Source organism: Ochotona princeps, chromosome 5, assembly GCF_030435755.1.
Source record: "Ochotona princeps isolate mOchPri1 chromosome 5, mOchPri1.hap1, whole genome shotgun sequence".
Taxonomy (NCBI): domain Eukaryota; kingdom Metazoa; phylum Chordata; class Mammalia; order Lagomorpha; family Ochotonidae; genus Ochotona; species Ochotona princeps.
In genome coordinates, this window is record NC_080836.1 from 13,661,896 (window position 1) to 13,681,052 (window position 19,157).

General features: G+C 44.5%; 1 protein-coding gene across 2 annotated transcripts in view; it reads left to right on the top strand.

Moving 5' to 3' along the window:
- The window catches only part of CCDC93 (coiled-coil domain containing 93), an 85,824-nt gene that overhangs the window by 11,377 nt on the left and 55,290 nt on the right, over nt 1-19,157 (top strand). For both annotated transcript variants that reach the window (XM_004589347.2, XM_004589346.4), the window contains exons 4-6: nt 3,478-3,589; nt 8,550-8,648; nt 9,742-9,798. In XM_004589347.2, coding sequence (XP_004589404.2) covers nt 3,478-3,589; nt 8,550-8,648; nt 9,742-9,798 — 268 coding nt within the window. The remainder of the gene's footprint in view (nt 1-3,477; nt 3,590-8,549; nt 8,649-9,741; nt 9,799-19,157) is intronic.

A 19,157-nucleotide genomic window follows, 5' to 3' on the forward strand; every position in this document is an offset into this window, starting at 1 on the left:
TGCTGCTGAGACTTGGCAGCCATTCCTGGAAGGCTGGTTTAAGAGGGTTGTAAACCCTGAGGTGACCCCGTGTCCTTCCCCACCGGCCTCTGTGAATTAGCCAGGCAGGCAGGCTCAGAGGTGTGGCCAAGGTGAACTGTCTGAGGGTAGGAGGTTGTGCAGGAAAGGGCTGGTCAGAGTGTTTCTAGATAATTGGTAATGCTATTCAAATACTGTTAGTTCTATAGCCACTAGAGGGAGCATTTCACCTATCAAACCAAAGTGCAACCGAGTGCTCCCACCAGCAGAGCCAGTAAGGTGGACAGGGAGACCGACAGGAAGTCTCTTTTTATTACTCCTTTTATACTCTTCCCCCCAAGTCCTTTACCCAAACAGTAGGATGCCCCTGAGTCCAATTAGTCTGGGTGTTTTTAGCCACAAGCCCATTTCCTGTTACTGTTCAGCGTAAGAGGGGCTAATTAACTCCTTAGCCTACAAGAATGCAAAAAAGGTTTGTTGATCATATGTATGTAAGTAGCTCAGATCAACACAGAACAAAGACAAAACCAGGTGGGAGGCCACTGAGTAGAAGGCGGTCACTGTGTAGGGTGCCACAGGGGAACCCAGATGGAGTTCAGGTTCCTGGCTCAGGCCTGGCCCAGTTCCAGCTGTTCAGGGCATTTGGAAAGCAAAGGATTAAACCTCTGGATCAAAGATATTGTCTCCCCTTCTCAAATAAAAATGAAAATAAATTAATTAAAAAATGTTTTTAAACCCAAAATTTGGTCCTTATCCTTGTTTGCTAAGTCTGGAGTTTGGGTAACAGGGCCCAATGATACATTCATCTCTTGCCGTAATAGAACCAAAGAAATTCAAAAACAAGGCATTGGAACTCGATGGAAAGCAAAGTACCAAAAAGCTTGTTGAAGCTTCCCTACCAGACTCTCCCACTTGCATCACCAGAGGCCTGGCCTACCATAGTCTTCCCCAGCAGGGCAGGCTACACCTCATGGCAGAGAGGACCCGTGTGTCCCAATCACAGGCCACTCAGAAAGGAGGGGCCCCAGCAGCAGCTCAGAGCCATGTGACGATCACTTCCTGCCAGTCCTTTTCACTAAATCACCCACGTCCCCTTCTGCAGAGAAGGCAGCTGCTCTCCCATATGGTTCCGGGCAACAAATGCTTGTACCTTTCTTGACCTCTGACCTGATAACCAGCGAGCAGGCTGTAACCATGGTCCTCGGCACAGGAAGCTACCGTTTGGATATCAGGCGTCGTTTCTTAGTGTGTTCTACAGGACATTGCCTGGACTGCCTTTCACCTCGGGGCCCATGAGTCATTTAGTTCCTGTACAGCAGCTGAGACCTTCAGGGACCATAGGCGAGCAGGAATCGCTTCATCAGGCTGAGCTAGATGCTGGTCTTCAGGTGTCTGTCTCCTGGTGACAGTTATTGACCTGAAGAAAACAGAAGGGTGGGTAAGATTCCTTTGAACAAAGGACACTTTTCGTAGACCCCAAAGTTGGCTGGATTTGAGGCATCTGCCCAATAAGACCTCAATGAACCCTGGTTCACCACCACCTGCCTCTCTTAAAACATAGCCCTGCATTTGTCAACACGTCCACAGGAGCTGTTGTGACCGGCTACAGTTGTTTTCAATAGGCTCTTACACAAAAATAAAAGCTAAACTGTTCATTTGGACTGATTCAGAAGCCCACATTTCTGGCTATGGGCGCACAAGGCTGTGCTTGGTGACTGTCTCAAGGTTTGCAGTGTTTATACTGTGGCTTTGGGGAATAGCAGATCCAGTAGTCAGAGGCAATAGGGAGTTGTGGAAGCAGCGAGTAAAACCACCACTTGGGACACTTGCATCCCATATCAAAGTCCCTGGGTGTAGTACCAGCTGCTGCACGCTTGCAGTCCAGCTTCCTGCCAGCGTACCAGCTTCCAGCAGCAACCAGGGCTCTTACCACCCATATGGGAGTCGGATGCAGTTCCTGGCTCTGGACTTCAACATGGCCTATTCTGGGCTCTAGCAGACTCTTTATCTTTTTCTTTATCACTCTGTGTTTCAAAGCAATCAATCAATAAAGATAAATAAATCTTTAAACAAGGAAGTTTTTCCTCCCAGGCTAGACTGGAAACTTAACCATCAGGAAGCAGATGGCTTGTCTTTTGACCTAGCCAGAAAATGCTCTGGTTCTTTGGGGCTCCTGGTGCCTCTCCTCCTAGCCACTCCATAGAGGAGGAGTCAGATTGTCTCTCATGAGAAGTGCAGACATTTCTCCTCTTTGTTGAAGTGAGGTGGAGGATACACAGCTCCTCTAAATTTATTATAGATGCATTTTTAAGTATAAAAATTGGTTACGGTTACTATTTTAAAGTCTTTATACAAGTATAGAGAATTCCATTTCTTTAATTTTTTAAGATTGATTTATTTTGGAAAGTCAGATTTATAGAGAGAAGAAGAGACACAGAGAAAGATTTTCCATCTGTTGGTTTGTTCCCCAAGTGGCCTCAACCACCAGAGCTGAGCCAATCCAAAGCCAGGAACCAGGAGTTTTGTAGGGTCTCAAGCTTTGGGCCATCCTCTGCTGCTTTTCCAGGCCTGAGGCAGGAAGCTAGAAGTGAGGTAGAGCAGCCAGGGCATCAACTGGCACCCATATGGGACCCCCATACTTGCAGGAAGAGGATTAATCAATTGAGCCATCACACTGGGCCCCTAAGATTTTAATGTATTTATTTTGAAAGAGCTACAGAGAAAGGGAGAGACACAAACAGGAATCTCCCATCTGCTAGTTCACTCCCCACGTAGGTACAAATGGCTCGGGCTGGTCAGGCTGTACCCAGGAGCCAGGAACTCAGTGCTGGTCTCCCGTGTGAGTAGTGGAGCCCAAGCACATGAACCTTCTTCCAGTGCTTTTCCCAGGTGATGACCAGGAGCTGGATTGGGCAGCTGGGACATGAACCAATGCCATGTAGAGTTCTGGCATTGCGGGTAGAGGCTCAACCCACTGTGCAGCAATGCTAGCCCTCCTGTTTCCTTTGAGAATGAGCCCCCAAGTGTGTCTTAATATCCTAGGCACCTGACACAGGGTCAGATGATTATTAGCTGTCTGAATGATGTTTAGGGAAAATACTAAACCATAAGTTAAATGTGAAGGAACATGGGTCAGTGATGGCTTTATTTTATCATACAAGATGGTTAACGAAATACTTACTCTCACATCACTTTCATTTTATAAAAAGTAAATATTTTAACGTCAAAGTAGGAATAATAGCATCTTGGAGTAAAACATATAGGGATTTCTATGTTCTTATACACACCTATGCAAGTATCTACGCAGTGCTAATTTTTCTTATTTTGTGGCCAGCCAGGAGGACTTGAGCACATTCTGGCCTGGTTTTGAGGACCTCAGCATTCTTGTGGAGTGTTTCTTGGATCGTTCAACCTGTTCACATTCTTTTTTGCTGCCTTTTTTCCTCCCCTGTCAAACAGCGCTCTATCAGAAAAAATTGTCTCAGTCCTGCCGAGAATGAAATGTCCTCACCAGCTGGAGCCCCACCAGATCCAGGGGATGGATTTTATCCACATATTTCCTGTGGTGCAGGTGAGAGCTTGGGACATCCATGTTGGGTCCTGGATAAGTGCTTGAGAGTCAGAAACCACAGTGGGGCATGATGATGTTAGCTGTGGCTATCCTCAGAACAGTGGGGGATGTGGTATCCCCTGTTGTAATCTTTGAATGTTCCCATCAGTGGCTTTTCATTGCCATTTTGATAAAGTGTGAATTGCAGAGCCCTCTTGGGGTTGCTGCTCCTGCTTGATTTGCCCAGAGCAGAAAAAGGAGTCATGTACTTTGGCTGACCTGTTAAATGAAAGCACCTAAGCCTCTTGAGGGATGGGTTCAGGGGTCGGGGGACAGGAATTGCAGAGCCTGTGTGCTTTGGCTCCTTCAGCTTTTAAAGCTTGATTTTGGCCCTTGCTTTTCTTTGTCCCTTTTGTTCTAGTCCTTCTGACACGCTTTCAGATTTCCCAGGACTGGACTTGTTACAAATCCTCCTGTTACAAGGTCATTGTGTGTGCTGATTCCTTGGGCTAGAAATGCTTTTCCTGTCGTCTGACTGTTAATTCATATTCCTCCTTTTGCTCTCCAGTCTCACCAAATCTCTTCAGGAAATCTTTGCTTATTCCCCCTAATCAGGAGCAGGTTCCTTTCACTGTCCATGTGACTATAGTCCCTTCACAGGAACCTTCCTTCCTGCAGTGTGCAGCCGTGTGTCTGATCACGTGTCTGTCTCCCAGCAGACTGTAAGCCTCATGCAGAGCAGCACCATGGCTGTCTTGCTCCCTGGCTTGTCTCTGTTATCTACCAGAAGGTCTCATCATTTGTAGATGTCTGCTTTTATTGACAAGCTCAGTGGCTTCTCTCCGCCTTGGCTTCTTCCCAGGGCTATATGATTAATTGACTTGACAGCTCCCTAGATTCTGAGCAGTGTGTCTGTCTGGGCTTCCTCTTGGGTTACCCAGAAAAGAGACTGGCAGCTGTGGCCTGCCGTGTGAATGATATTTTGAATGAGATCCTAATATAGTTCCTTGAGACATTTGTTACAGCTCCAGCCTGACTGTTGAGGATAGTGAGAATCAAGGAATCAGAGGGCGATCAGTTGGCTTTTGCACAGAACACTGGTCAGTGGACAAGCAGAGATTCCAGTCTGAACTTACTGTCATCAAGCCTTGTGCTTCCCCCACATCATTAATTCACACAGCCACAGGCCAGGGGAGCTGCACAGCCCTTGCCAGGAAGGTCTTCTAGGTTATGCAGTGTGGGCTTAACAGCATGGACTCTGAAGACGTCCTCATTCCAATCTTTGCTGTGCCATGTGCGGGCTATATAGGCTGTATGCAAAGACTTCTCATCTCTTAAGCAGAAATACTAACGGCACCTGCCTGATAGGATGAGAACTAAGCAAGTTAATATGTATGAATCACTTATTTGAAAGGATAGCATGTTTCAGTATGTACTTTATAGGGGTTATGTAGGTGTTTCTCTTATTAGTACTATTGCTATTGGATCTTTTCCCACACTTGACTTTAAATGCCATAAAATTAATATCTCATTTATGGGAATGTATAGTGATGGAGTAATAGATGTAGGGATACAATGCAATATGCATCCCTACTTCCAAATCAAAGATGAACTCCCAACGAAATTGTTGAAATTGTGTAGATAATGGGATACTGGACTGTCTGACACTGTCTGCACCAGCAGTGTTGGGGCACACCTAAATAACAGATGATGGAATCCTGACTCCTTGTGAAGGACTATACTATTGTAACAACGTGGGGAAAATCTATCAGGGGTGGGAGTTTGGGAGAGGGGAAATCCCAGTCTACAAAATTATAACATAAAATTCAAAAATTCAAGATAAAAATTTGACAGCAAAAAAAGTTAGTAAGTTAGACTATTAGTTTAACTTGAATTTTGATTTGCATGTTTATTAGACTTTCTGTCTGATACAGAGGGTGATAATTTTATCATTTTGTATGAAAATGGATAGTCGATATTGATGATATCTGAAGCCTCACCCTGTGATGTTGTTTTTCTCCCACCAGCCGGATTTCCAGAGGCTAGACACTTAAATCCTAATCCCTTTAGGAGAGGAAGATCAGGAAGTGATATTCTGTAGTCGGTTTGGGCATTTGAGTGTCTGCCTGGTTAGGTTTGAGTGGATTTCTGGAGGATTTCCTGTTTGGATAGAAGGGTCCAGGCTGTGCCTACCTGGTTTCATGGATCTTTTGGGCAAAAATGAAGACTGGCCTGGGGTTAACTTCTTTTTTTTTTTTTAAAGATGTATTTACTTTTATTTCAAAGTCAGATATACAGAGAGGAGAGACAAGAGAGGAAGATCTTCCGTTCGATGATTCACTCCCCAAGTGACTGTAATGGCCAGTGCTGCACCGATCCGAAGCCGGGAACCCGGAACCTCTTCCAGGTCTCCCACACGGGTGCAGAATCCCAAGACTTTGGGCCGTCCTTGGCTGCTTTCCCAGGCCACAAGCAGGGAGCTGGATGGGAAGCAGGGCTGCTGGGATTAGAACCGGCGCCCATATGGGATCCTGGCACGTTCAAGGCGAGGACTTTAGCCGCTAGGCCACGCCGCAGGGCCCCTGGGGTTAACTTCTGTGCTTTGCCAGTCAAGCAGGTTTTTGAAAGTGACCACCGTCTTGTTTGTGGGTGTGTGTGTGTGTGTGTGTGTGTTTTGTTTTTTCTGTCATTTCCTAAAAGAATAACCATTTGATTTCCACTCAGGAAGAAAGGATAGTCTTTCAAGTTGAATACAATTAATATCATGAAAAACTCACCACATTTTTCTTGTGGTTTTTGCCTGTTTTTCTGTGGACCAGTGAAAGAACAATAATGAGCCCAGCACAGTAGCCTAGTAGCTGAAGTCTTCACCTTGCATTCGCTGGGATCTCAATTGAACACCAGATCATGTCCCAGCGGCTCCACTTGCCAACCAGCTCCTTGATGTGGCCTGGGAAAGCAGTAGAGGACAGGTGCAAGATGCCTAGGCTTTAGGGTATCTCCTGCTTTTCCAGGCCGCAGGCAGAGAGCTCAATCTGAAATGGAGCAGCTGGTGTACAAGCCAGCACCCGCATGGGATGCTGGTGCTTATAAGGTGAGGATTTAGCCACTGAGCCATTGTGCTGGACCCTCCCTTGTCATGCTTCGCAGGAGCCAGTCCAGTAGTCCCTCAGAGAAGACTGCAGGTTAATGGTGCAGATCTGAACCAGCAGCACCCACTGAAGACCAGACACTGGGTCTGCCAAGCTAAAGTGAATCGAGCCAAGAGGCAGCTGCCTAATGTCCTGGCTAATGGTCCTGGGGTGCGAGTGCAAATGAGGGACTACAAGAGGTCTCAGTGCTTTCTGATTTATTTTTAAAGATTTATTTATTTGATTGGAAAGGCAGATGTACAGAGAGGAGGAGAGACAGAGAGGAAGATCTTCCATCTGATCTTCACTCCCCAGGTGACCACAACGGCCGGTGCTGTGCCGATCCAAAACCAGGAGCCAGGAACCTCTTCCAGGTCTCCCACGCGGGTGCAGGTTCCCAATGCCTTGAGCCGTCCTTGACTGCTTTCCCAGGCCACAAGCAGGGAGCTGGATGGGAAGTGGAGCTGCCTGAATTAGAACCGGCACCCATATGGGATCCTGGTGCGTTCAAGGCGAGGGCCTTAACCATTACACTATCACGCCGTACCCGCTTTCTGATTTTCTGCACTTGCTTTGGAATTTTCGTTTGGAACTGAGGTCATTGTTTGGAGGTTGGTGAGGGAAAGGTGATGGAAATTACTATCAATGGGTATTTGTCAAAGTCACTTTTGGCCATTCTTGTACTAGGCAATTTCTTCTGAACTGTGTCCGTTTCTTGAACTGTGTGTCCTCCTGATGCAGGAGTGCCTGGTATTCCATGTCATGTGTCACATGTCAGTTTTCTTGTGTAACTGACCCTGTTCAAGTGTGCAGTGCTCTTGGCAAAACGCAAGCACTATGTAAACGTTGCTCCCGGAATGTAGCAACCCTCTCTGAAGAGGCAGGAACAGTCCTGATAAGCAGCCCCTCCTCCACGCAGTCTCTACTCAAAGGGTGGGCTTGTATGGAGAGCCAGGACTAGAAGCACAGGCACTTTCTGCTCTTCATTCTGTTATTCTCAGTGTGCTCAGACTTGATGTTCCAGAACCTGTGTGTGTGTGTGTGTGTGTGAGTGAGAGAGAGAGCGTGTGCGCGCGCGTGAGAGAGAGATCATTGGGGTTTTAAGTTGGGAGAAATAAAGAGCACATGGGATTGTCAGTTTAACAGAGCTGGAAACATGAAGAATGGAAAAACCTCAGGGGTGTCACTTCCAGCTTCACGGCAGGTCAGCCACAGACCAAAGGGCAAATTTCGTGGTGTTTGCACCTCAGATTCTGTAAAACTCAGCCAACATCAGCTATCTGGTGTTGTCTGAAGGAGGAAGAGAGAATGTTCTATCAAGCTAGCCTGTCAACCATGACCAGAGTACTGAGTGCTCACATCTTTGGGGCCTTTCTTAGTCTGTCCAGTGAGGAGTTGTAGGAGGTATTCTCTCACATTTCCTTGGTCTGTGGTGCAAGCACAGAGAAGAGGGGTTTCCATTAACATCTGTCCCTGGGCCTGGGGAGTTGGGGAGGAAGGATAGCTGTATTTGTCTTCTGATCTAACTATTCACCGAGCAGTCCAGCACCTGTGATTTCATTTGCTTCCACTGCAGCTCTGTGGTACCAAGAATATCAAGACTAAGAAGGGCAGACTGAGGCCTGAGTCCCTTCGCCGCCATGCAGCGCTGGGTCCCACTGAGCCCTGGCATCTGGCATGCCCAGTCATTTGCTTTGCCTGCAAAACAGCAAATGTTGGTGGTAGTGCGTTATCACCTGGTCAGTCCAACTTTGCTGACTTGAGTTCATGAATTGGGCCACCTCTGAATTAGCCTTCACTGCAGTGGGATTTCATCCCTGTTGACTCACATTCCTCACTCTCTTCCCCAGTGGCTGGTGAAACGAGCCATAGAAACAAAAGAAGAAATGGGCGACTATATCCGCTCCTACTCCATATCCCAGTTCCAGAAAGCCTACAGCCTTCCCGAGGTCAGTATTGGCTATCTTTATTTCCCCTTGTTTGAAGACATAAATGCACACTCAGGGACTCCCCAGGAAGGACTGGAGTAACCTCAGAATTTGCTGCTTTCTGTGCCGCTGTTTGGCACATCTGCACCTCCTTCTTTTTGCACAAGCATTGAACCTGGACCTTCTGGTTATTAGGACTGCCTTTTTAAAAGACAGTTCACAAAGGGGGTCAGCACCATGGTGTACAAGTTAAACTTCCTGCCTGTGGCACTGATGTGTCATGTGAGCACCGGTTCTAGTCCTGGCTGCTCTACTTTCTTCCCAGCTTCCTGATAGTGGCCTGGAAAAGCAGCAGAGGATGGCCCAAATGCCTGCAGTCCTGTGGAAGACCTAGGGAGAAGTGTCCAGCTTCTAACTGGCCCAGCTCTGACCATTGTGACCTTTTAGGGAGTGAGCCAATGGATGGAAGATTCTCTCTTTTCTCACCATAACTCTCTTTCAAAAAAATTTTTTTGAAAGAAAGGCTACACCGTGGATACTTAATCTGGAATTTTTACTAAGTTACAAGAAGAGTGTGTATCGATAAAAGATGTTTTTGAGAGACCAGTTGCTTAGGAGGTTACTGTTGTAACAATGTGTAATTGTAACAATGGGTAACAATTGTAGCAGTAATAACAGTATTTAGTAGCTGTGAAATGCTTGCCACAGGCTGATTCCAGCATATCCACTACCACATGCCTTTTCTTCTGTAAGCCTTGTTTCAAGACTGCCTCCTGAAACATGTTCAGATCCCTGCGTTGCATTTGGGGCAACTGAGATGCCGAGATTAGGTGACTAAAATCTCAGAGCTTCTTATGATTTGAAATAGAACTTTTGTCTTAACCATAATCCCTCTGTCCCCACAGCCCCATACTGGTAGGGATCTGTGCTGAAATGACCACTGAGGTTCTGACGTTTTCCCAGGGAGTATACATTTCTACTTATTAGAACACTGAAAGCTCTTCAGGCAGTGTAGGAATGAGAAGGACATTTATAAGGGGTCTTACTGAGCAGTCCAGACAAGTGTCACTCTCCCCCTGGGATTGATTTAATCCCCACATGTTTTATCTTACAGGACGATGAGTTCATCAAGAGAAAAGAAAAGGCCATCAAGACCGTTGCCGACCTTGCTGTGAGTTTCCCTGCCCAGGTGTTTCTGCCCCAGCATTGCACAGCCCTCCTGCAGCCGCGTGGTGTAAAACAGAGCCGTGCTGCCTTCTGGGATTTCCAGATGGTTGAGCAAGGGGACTCCTGGCCCCTGCCAGGACCCTGGCCTCAAGGTAGAATCTGCCACAGGCACTGCCTGGTGTGCTGTTCAGTTCCAGTTTTAAAGATGAAATATCCAAATGCACAGCTCTTCCTCATTTATCCCCATGACATGTGTAAACTTTGATAGCTCCAAAGAGCCCACGATGAAATAGAGATGTGGGCTGGACCTTACTGAGAGCTGGAGAGGCAGAGCAGCTTCGGAACTTTGCGCAGGGGATTCTGAGATGTGTTTTGTCACCATACACCGTAATCCCTGAGGGTCCACCCTGACGTGCCCTCTCCTGAACGTGAGGGGCAGCTGAGGGCTTTGCTGCTCCTTTTCTAAGCATTGAGGCAGAGCCAGGGCCCTGCACCCAGACTCCCCGCCTGAGCTTAGGAGAGCAGAGCGTGAATGCACGCATGTGCACACTCTCTCCCAAAGGCTACGCAGTCTCCCTTCGCACCTTTCTGTCTGACTCAAATCACACTAAGCATTTTGGTCACCCTTGTTTGTGAGCTGTAAGTATGCTGATACCTGAAGCTGCAGTTGATTTTGACAGTTGTAAAGTCAGTTGAATTAACGAATGCAGCTTTCACATCAGAGGTACTTTTTGGGCTTTTTATGCAATTCCTTGATTTATATTGTGTAGTTGCAAAGGTTGAAGTTGTCTGGCTTGTATGGCTTTGTAAAGTGGCTGTGAAATTTTTCTAGAAAAGGAATTCTAAACTGGGCCAGGAGTAAATGTGTTGTCTTGCAATGTTATTACTCTGAAAGGAATAACAGTTATTTCATGATGAAAGACATGAATAGCTCATGTAAAACAAAGAAGACTTTGCTACTTTATAATTATTAGATATTTTTCTCAGTTGCATCTTAGAAATGGGAGGAGCAGAAAACCTTTTTAAGATGGTATTTCAAAGGCAAATATGATTTTCATATTTGACAGTATTAAATAATAAGAAAAAATGACATAATAGTTTTCATACTTGATTATGAAATAGACATTCAGCTTAAAGAATCCTTAAGATTTTTTTAAAAGATTTATTTGAAAGGTGCAGTCACAGAGTGAGACACCACACGCACAGAGAGAGAGAGAGAGACCGATACTCCATCTGCTGGTTCACTCACCAAATAGCCAGAGTGGCCAGCAGGTGAAACCGCAGCCAAGAGCCAGGAGCAGAGGCCCAAGCACTCAGGCCATCTTCTGCTGCTTTCCAAGCCATTTGGCATACAGATGAATCAGAAGTGGAATAGCTGGGACTTGAACCCATATAGGATGTCACTGTATCACAATTCCTCTAAAGTTGTCTTTAGAAAGGTCGATAGAGGGCTGGGCGCAGTAGCCTATTGGCTAAATCCTCGCCTGGCATCTGCCCAGATATCATTTGGTCTCTGGCTCCTGTCTGGACTGCTCTACTTCTCTTCTAGCTCTCTGCTTGTGGCCTGGGAAAGCACCAGAGGGTGGCTAAAGCCTAAGGACCCTGCACTCACGTAGGAGACCCACAAGAAACTCCTGACTTCAGATTGGCTCAGCTCTGGTGGTTGTTGTCACTTGGGGAGTAAACTAGCAGATGGAAGATCCTTCTCTCCTCTTTGTAAATCTGTGTTCCCAATAAAAAGAAAAAAATCTTTAAAAAAAAAAAAAAAGGTTGATAGATACAGGAAATAAAAATCACCCTTAATGTCACAGCACAAAAATAGCCACATTTCATTTTTGAGCATGTTTATCCTGTTATTAATCTACATTTTAAAATTAAATTAGAGTCATAGTTTAAATGGAATTTTGCTTTTTTTTTTTTTACTTTCAAGTATGGAATTTGTTGTGTGCTATTAGTATTTCTTCTTACAACATTTCTTATGATAGTAACCAATTGGTTGCATATGCTGTGTTTTCCCCTGTTTGAAGTATATACTATTTCTGGGACAATAAAAGCCAGGTGACAGTGTTAACTTCTGAGGCAGGGAACAGGTGCTTGTAGCAGGAAGGGAAGAAAGATGTCATTTCCCTGTTTATATTGCGCTATTTGAACTTTATACTGAGTCTGTGTATTGCCTATTCAAAAACGTAAGTACAAGGTAACATTCCTTTTAATGCTTAAATGAATAGCTCCACATATAAATCTCACTCTGAGCCATGGGTCAAGAGTGAGAAAATGATAAGGTTTTTGGCTGTGTTAATACAGAATGAAAAAAAAAAATGCCAGCATAGTTGTTGATCATACTGTCAGTAAAACTGGACCTGGCCTCCTCTCTGTATCCATGGAGTAGTTCAGGTCCTCAAAGACACATAATTATTTCTTCTTCTCTCTTGTAATGAAGATTTTTTTTTTTAAATCCATTTATGTTTCATAATGTGACTGTATAGAAATTAAGGAAGTAGTGCCAAAACACTGTTCTGAGTGTTTGTAGATTATCTCAGCTTCACAACCACCCTATGAAGTAGTAATGGCACTTTTATTTTCCTGTTGTTTAAGATGTCCAGGATCCTGTTGTGAAAGATGGAGTCAGACTTCAAACCTAGTGTGTCAGCACTGTGCTGTGAGCCTCTAGGTGAAACTCTGTTTGTAGCCCATTGGAAAACAATAGTAAGATGAAGGAGAAAGGATACATTGTATTGCCCCTTTGATACATTGTACTATTATTTTTTGTTGTTGTTGTTGTTTAAATATAAACCTAATCCTCAAATGACTGGCAATACAGTTTCAGCAGAAATGATAAAGAGTTTTCCATTGGGTGGCCAGAGGCTGCCTTGGGTTTTGTTTGTTTCCTCATAGCTCTGAAAACACTTGTCACTTGCAAAACCACTTCTTAATTAAACATCATTATCTTAAACATTGTTGCTTCCTTCCCACCACTTCTGCAAGAATAAACTGAATATTCATTATACCAAGGTGCTTGGGATCAGAATTACTTAATTTCAAAGGTTTTTATATAGATTGTGTCATTTAAGTATCACTAATCCACATACCTAAAATTTCCAGCAATTGTCACATTAGGAACATTCAACTGGTGTTTGCTTAGGTAGCCTGCATTAACAATGCCAGATACTGTGGGGAGAGTCCAGGACACGGCACCTTTCCCTGGCTCAGTCTAGTGAATTGGGATGAAAAATGCAACAGATTGCCATTTCTTATTTCTTGTCATTCTCCCCAGGGAAATACTCCCTGCTTCTTTAATAAAGGGAAGAAATCTTTTCCAGGTAGCCAGATGTTCTGGCTCTGTCTACTGGCTTTTTCCCAACTTTGCCTTTCAAACAGCTTTCCCTTCTCCTTGATGAACCTAGAATATGAGGTCACTTATGAATGTGCCTGGTTTCTAAACTCAGCATTTTTTGAAATGTGGGAACCTTGCCTTGTATTATTTTCTGAGTGCCAAGCACCTAATTAGGCATTTACCCCTCAGTGGCACTGATGGGGTTATTTATTATCCTTTCCATTTTAAGAATCAGGAAATTAAAACTAAAAAAGGTTACAAAGAAACTCGTTGTGTAGCTACACAGTCAACTGTGCATAAATTTTAGATCCGGTGCAATGGGTGTCTGTCTTCCCCAGTTTGCTCATTCTGGACTCTTTCCCTTGTAGTCCTAGCAGGAATTTGCTGGCCTGTGTCCAGACTCGGATATTATTCATCAGGTCACAGAGACTCAGATGCATCCAGAGTGGCTGGGTGCTCTGCCTCCCACTCCCCTCCCACCCACCATCCCTCCTGTTTCTCAAGGGGCATTGTCTGTCACCTTTCTTATCCATAGACCCGGGGTAAATGGATGCCAGGTGAAATTGCCCTGCTCTTTTCTTTCTCCGTTTGTCAGCATGATGTCATCGTGCCTCAACGGGCTGTAGTTCTTCTTGCTGATACTGAACCTCTGTTTAAAAACAAATACTAAACTTTTAGATATTAAGTATTTACCTTTTCCTTGCCTTTACACATCCTAGGAGATTTTTCTAGTCTTTTTCATTTGTTCTTGGCCATGTAAACCACCTGCCCACTCCCCCATCCACCCATCCACACATTCCTCCATCCACCGAATGGTTGATGCCCGATTTCTTTTAAAAATTGTTTCTTGTATGCTAATACTGTAGTAATAAATATAAAAATAGAGAACCATTACAAAGACTAAATTATCCATGATGTTACCAGTAGGGTGTGACTATTGGTATTCCAAGTAGAAGATATACTTAATGAATATGAATATGAAAAAAAATTTAGAAGACATTCCATATAAATTCTGTACTACTGTTTGCTCATTTTGTTCAACAGCATATTGAGATTTGCTTTCCATGCCAATAAATATTTTTAGGTATTGCTCGCAGATTATTCATTGTGTAGAACTAATTTATGTAAGCTTAGCTTTTTTTTTTTGTCATTATGTAGCACAGATTAATAGCAGGTTGCTTTCTTTTGTCTCGGTTTACTTAGAATACGTCCCTTAAGGTGGAATTGGGTCAAAGATATGCTTAAAGATTTTAGCATCTCTTGTTAGAAGGCCAGGCAAGGAGGTTATCATGAACCTCAGTGTCTGAACTCATGATTTTGAGGTGTTCTCTCTTAGTCTTGCCTCAGTCTTCTTCCTCCTAGGGGTTATTTCCAGCAGTTCTGCTGTTTGTATTTGAAATAGGTTACTTTCCTTTTCTATTTTTACCTCACACATGTCCATTTTAGAGTAGCTAATTGCTTTGGTAAAGGCCAGCATGAAAGGAGGTGACATTTTCAAAAATCAAGACAGCACAAACCATTGGCACCCCAGGACAGGTCTTCCCTTTCCTCAGCCTTCTACTTTTGCCTCCTAATCATAATTGGCTGATTGTCCCTCTGAATGCCACTCGACAGCTACTTTCTGCTCCTTTGAGCCAGCTGCCCTCCATGTCATTGGAATATCTGTGTGTTGCAGTGAGGTCTCATACTTCCTCTGTAACCTGAGGAAAGGGTGGCCATGGCAGTTTGTAGGTCCTCAGAAGATGCGTTTACTGTTCATGAGGAGATTAGATAGTGTTAGGAGTTTTTAGGAGGATAAAAGGGACAGAAGAAGACTTAGAGCTTCCAGGCCAATGGGAAGGGATTGTTTTTGCTGAACTTTGGATCATTTAAAAGACCATTGGAAATGTCATATGGACATACTGCTCTGGTGTGCGATTCTTTAAGTAATGCTGTGAAGAAGGCCTTTCCATCCACCAAACATAATGTAAATTCAGTGACACAGCCTAACAGTGCAGTACATCTATATGTATTATGTAAAAGAAATATGTATCTTAGCCCTTACTAGGTATCTGTTACTGTTCAGCACACTGATTTAATCTTCATGGCAGCTCTGTAACATTTTGTTACTCTAACTAAATGCCTAAGACAAGTTACCTGTGAAGAAAGGAGGTTTAGTTCAGCTGTTGGTGTTGGAGGTTCGCAGCCCAAGGTCCACCGTGGCGGAGGCTGGCAATGACCACGCCTTTGATCACCTGGGAGCCAGGAAGCAGAGACATAGGGCGCATGCTCATGATGGGGTTTCTCCTTAGAAGGCCATTATGACTCAACTAGTGCCCCAGTGCAATCCATCACCTCCCAAAGGCCCCAGCTTTCAGCACCGTAAGTTCATGACTTCAAGACCTAAATGTGAGCTGGGAGCCAGACCTTTTTAAAACATGCCAATCTGTTCTACAGATGGAAAACTGCAGAGGTTAATGTAAGCTGCCCCAAATCAGAGAGATTGTGAGCAGTAGAGCATGGGCTGAAATCCCGGTCTGACTCCATGTATTCATTCAGTGATACTAACCGAATGCTGACTGTGTGCTGGATCACCCTATAGGCACTAAGGAATGACCAGTGATATTGCAACTTGTAAGGTGCTTGAGGGATTTGGGGGCTCACGGAGAAGACAGTTTTTGATTGGAGGGGGAGGGTGGCAGCAGTGCATACAAGCTTTGTTCAGGTAGTACTTTGAGAGGTTTGTGGAGTGGAGGAGTCCCTCACAGCATGAGAAGCTTCCATGCAGGAGCCACAGTAGCTAGGGGACTAGGCTAGGGGACTCTCCCAGAGGATCCTGGAGGAGGTTCCCTTGTTTAGGAAGCCTGGTTGCTCAGCAGCTCATTTGGTCTCTGAAGGGTAGTGTGGCTTCGTAGCTTAGGTTAGCAAATTCTGATAGTTCCAAAGGGTGTGTTTTTGAAGATATGCAAAATAGGAAAGCTCTGACAAGCTTTTAAAAAATCTGTCTATTTGGGTCATTGGATATCTTGAGGCCACAGTTATAGCAAATAGGGTAAAGCCCCCACTTGTGATGCCAGTTTCCCATGTGGCATCGCAGGCGGGGGCTTAGTGTGCTACGCCATGGTGCCAGGCTCTGGGGTGAGATGTTTAATCTTTTTCCATGTCTGACTCATCATCTGTTAACAGAAAACAAAGATAATATCCCTCATGGGTGTGAGGTGCCAGTGGACAGTACATACTTAGTATACATATGCCTTTCTTATACCTGCCATCCAAAACATGATAGAATGTTATCCTTGCCAGCTCTGTATTAAAGGAGGGGAAAGGATTAAGGTGGTATTACATACCTTTCGTAAAGCATAATCATGTGTACTATGTTAGCTTTTTAATTAATAAAACTTCAGATTTTTGATGGAATTACACTACCAAGTCAGTAATTTTTTAAATTTGTTTTGTTTGTAAAGATTTGTTTTCATTTGAAAGGCAGATTTTATATATAGAGAAGCAGAGGTAGAGAAGTTTCTTACTCTTCTGCTTTACTTCTGAATGGCTGCAGCAGCCAGAGCTGAGCTGATCCGAAGCTCGGAGCCAGGAGCTACTTCTGGATCTCTCGCATGGGTGCAGGGTCCCAAGGGCTTGGGTCATGCTCTGTTGGTTTCTCAGGTCACAAGCAGGGAGTTGGATGGGAAGTGGAGAAGCCAGGACATGAACCAGAGCACATATGGGATGTTGATGCCACAGGGTGGAGGGTAAATATGCAGTGCTACCACACCAGCCCTGCCAAGTCAGTCTCTTCCCCATCCCCATTCCCCCACCCCCCCGCCATCTCAGGTTTATTTGTACAGACAGCACAGGAGGACAACAATCCGGTCACGCCAGTCCTCTGTCCTCACAGTGACTGGTAAAGGCTGTCACTATGTAACCTTCGTGGGGGTCTGAGCACCTTTGGGAGGAGACTGGTGCTGTAGGCGCAGGGCAGCTTGAGTCCTGAGTCTAGGCCTTGGGCTTGGTTGGGGATTGACCTTGCCATTGATCTGGGGCTCAGTATTGGCGTTTGTCTTGGCCTTTCACTGGGCCAGCCTGAGACCCTTGATCATGCAGGTATGAGCATGCTTCCCAAGCTTGGTGTGGGTGATATAGGCTACTCAGTTGAGCTTTCAGCTGACTCCCTTGGGGGATGGTAGGTTTCACTCCCTTGGATTTGACCATGGCCTTGATGTCCTTTGTCTGTGTGCTCACGACCCTAGCTAGCATCATTGGCCTGCATCATCTTCAGGCCCTTCTTGTTCTTGTTGTTCCTCAGGAACTTGGAGTATGCCCTTTAAGAGATTTGTCACTGTGATTGGGGCTTCTTGATGCCATTTGGGACTGCTAGTGCTTCTTGAACTTGGCCATGTCTACATTGTAACCTGCAGCTGCCGGAGCCCCAGGGACTGGAAGGAGACTCAAGTTATTATCTTAATAGGGCTGAAAAAAAAAAAGAAAGAAAAATGAGAGATGAAGTATCCTTTAAGATCTGTTAGTCTTAGCTTCTGTTAGAGATAAAAGAATGGAGAGAAAGTACCTGGCAGCTTCCTGGTGAGGATAGAACTTGGCCTAGTTTTCCTGACTCTTGCGCTTTAAAGGGTGACTTGGCCATAGTTCTTTGTAGTTGATCTGGAAACCTCTTGTGTTTAAGTCCTTGTTATTCAAGCAGAACGTTGTAAAGGACTGCAGGGCAGCTGCAGACGGTGTACTGAGCCTTGAGGGAGTGCTAGCAGCAGTGGTTGGAGGATGACTCAAAGCCCACCAGGAGCAAGCTTGTGTAGTAGAAAAGCCTTGGAATTAGAAGCTCCAAGGTACTTACAGCCAGACCTGATAGTTTCCTGGAAATCTTGAACAAATTCTTTGATGGCTTCTTTCTCAGTAGAAGAAAATAATAAATTGTACCCTGGTTATGAACATGAAATGTGAGATGTATATGCACATTTATGCTTTAAAGTGTATGAAATAATGCACAGAAACCATTGTTGCGATTTGTCCCCCCCAAAAAAAAAAAATCCTTTTAGCTGTTAGTTTCAGTGTACTGTTGTTTTGAAGTCAGTCAGTTTTTTTTTTTTTTTAAGAATCCAATTTCCTGTCTTGGGTCATCAATTCTTTGTATATATCTAAGAAATATTCGATTAAGCTCAATTATGAAGTGCTGTGGGAATAGTAGAGTTCAATGGAAATTGAATCATACAGACTGACGTCACGTGGCTCATTCCAGTTTTAATTTTCCTGTGGCTTTTTCATTGATAGCTGCCTATTCATATTGGCACCAGCAACAAATTAGGGAATGTTCATGGCAGCAATTTATTGAACTAGCTTCCAGCATTAGCTCAGACCCTCTCACATCTCCTTTTCCACAAAATTGTTGAAGTTCTGTAGTGAGAGTTACAAAAGAAGTATTTTTTTTCTCTCCCTCTCTGAAACTTTTTAATAATAAAATAGAGTAATAATGGAGGTTATCAGAATTATCAAGAGAGAACAATTCTAATTGCAGTAGAATACCACCACCTGGAGAAACCTGATCGTAATACTTGTTGAGTTGTCCTGGCTGAGGCTTTTGTGTAGGCAACTCTGGCAGGAGAGATGAAAAGGTCAGGATTGAACAGCTGGAATATTCTGCTGGTGCCACAGCTGCCTGCTTGCACTCCAGAGCCCTGAGCCCGTGTCACTAAGGTCATACAGCTTCCCTCGGCTAGCGCCTGGAATCAGATCTCAAACCAGGTCCGCTAGAGGTGGAGCGCTCCAGTGACCGAGCACCTGCTCTATGTATTGTACCTCCTTTAGGAGATAGACATCCATAAATTTCAGCATGTATCATGCTGTATAAAATAGATACATTTTGCTTCTATACATGTAACTTTAAAGTCATTTTTACAGTGCATTTTATGTTTTCATAAATTATAGTAAGGACAAACCTCAACCAACATAGTATTGCTTAAAATCATATGTATGTCTGACAGATTTGTATCTGATTGGTGAAGTGGATTGTGGCCTTAAGTGACAGGTGGGTCAGCTTATGT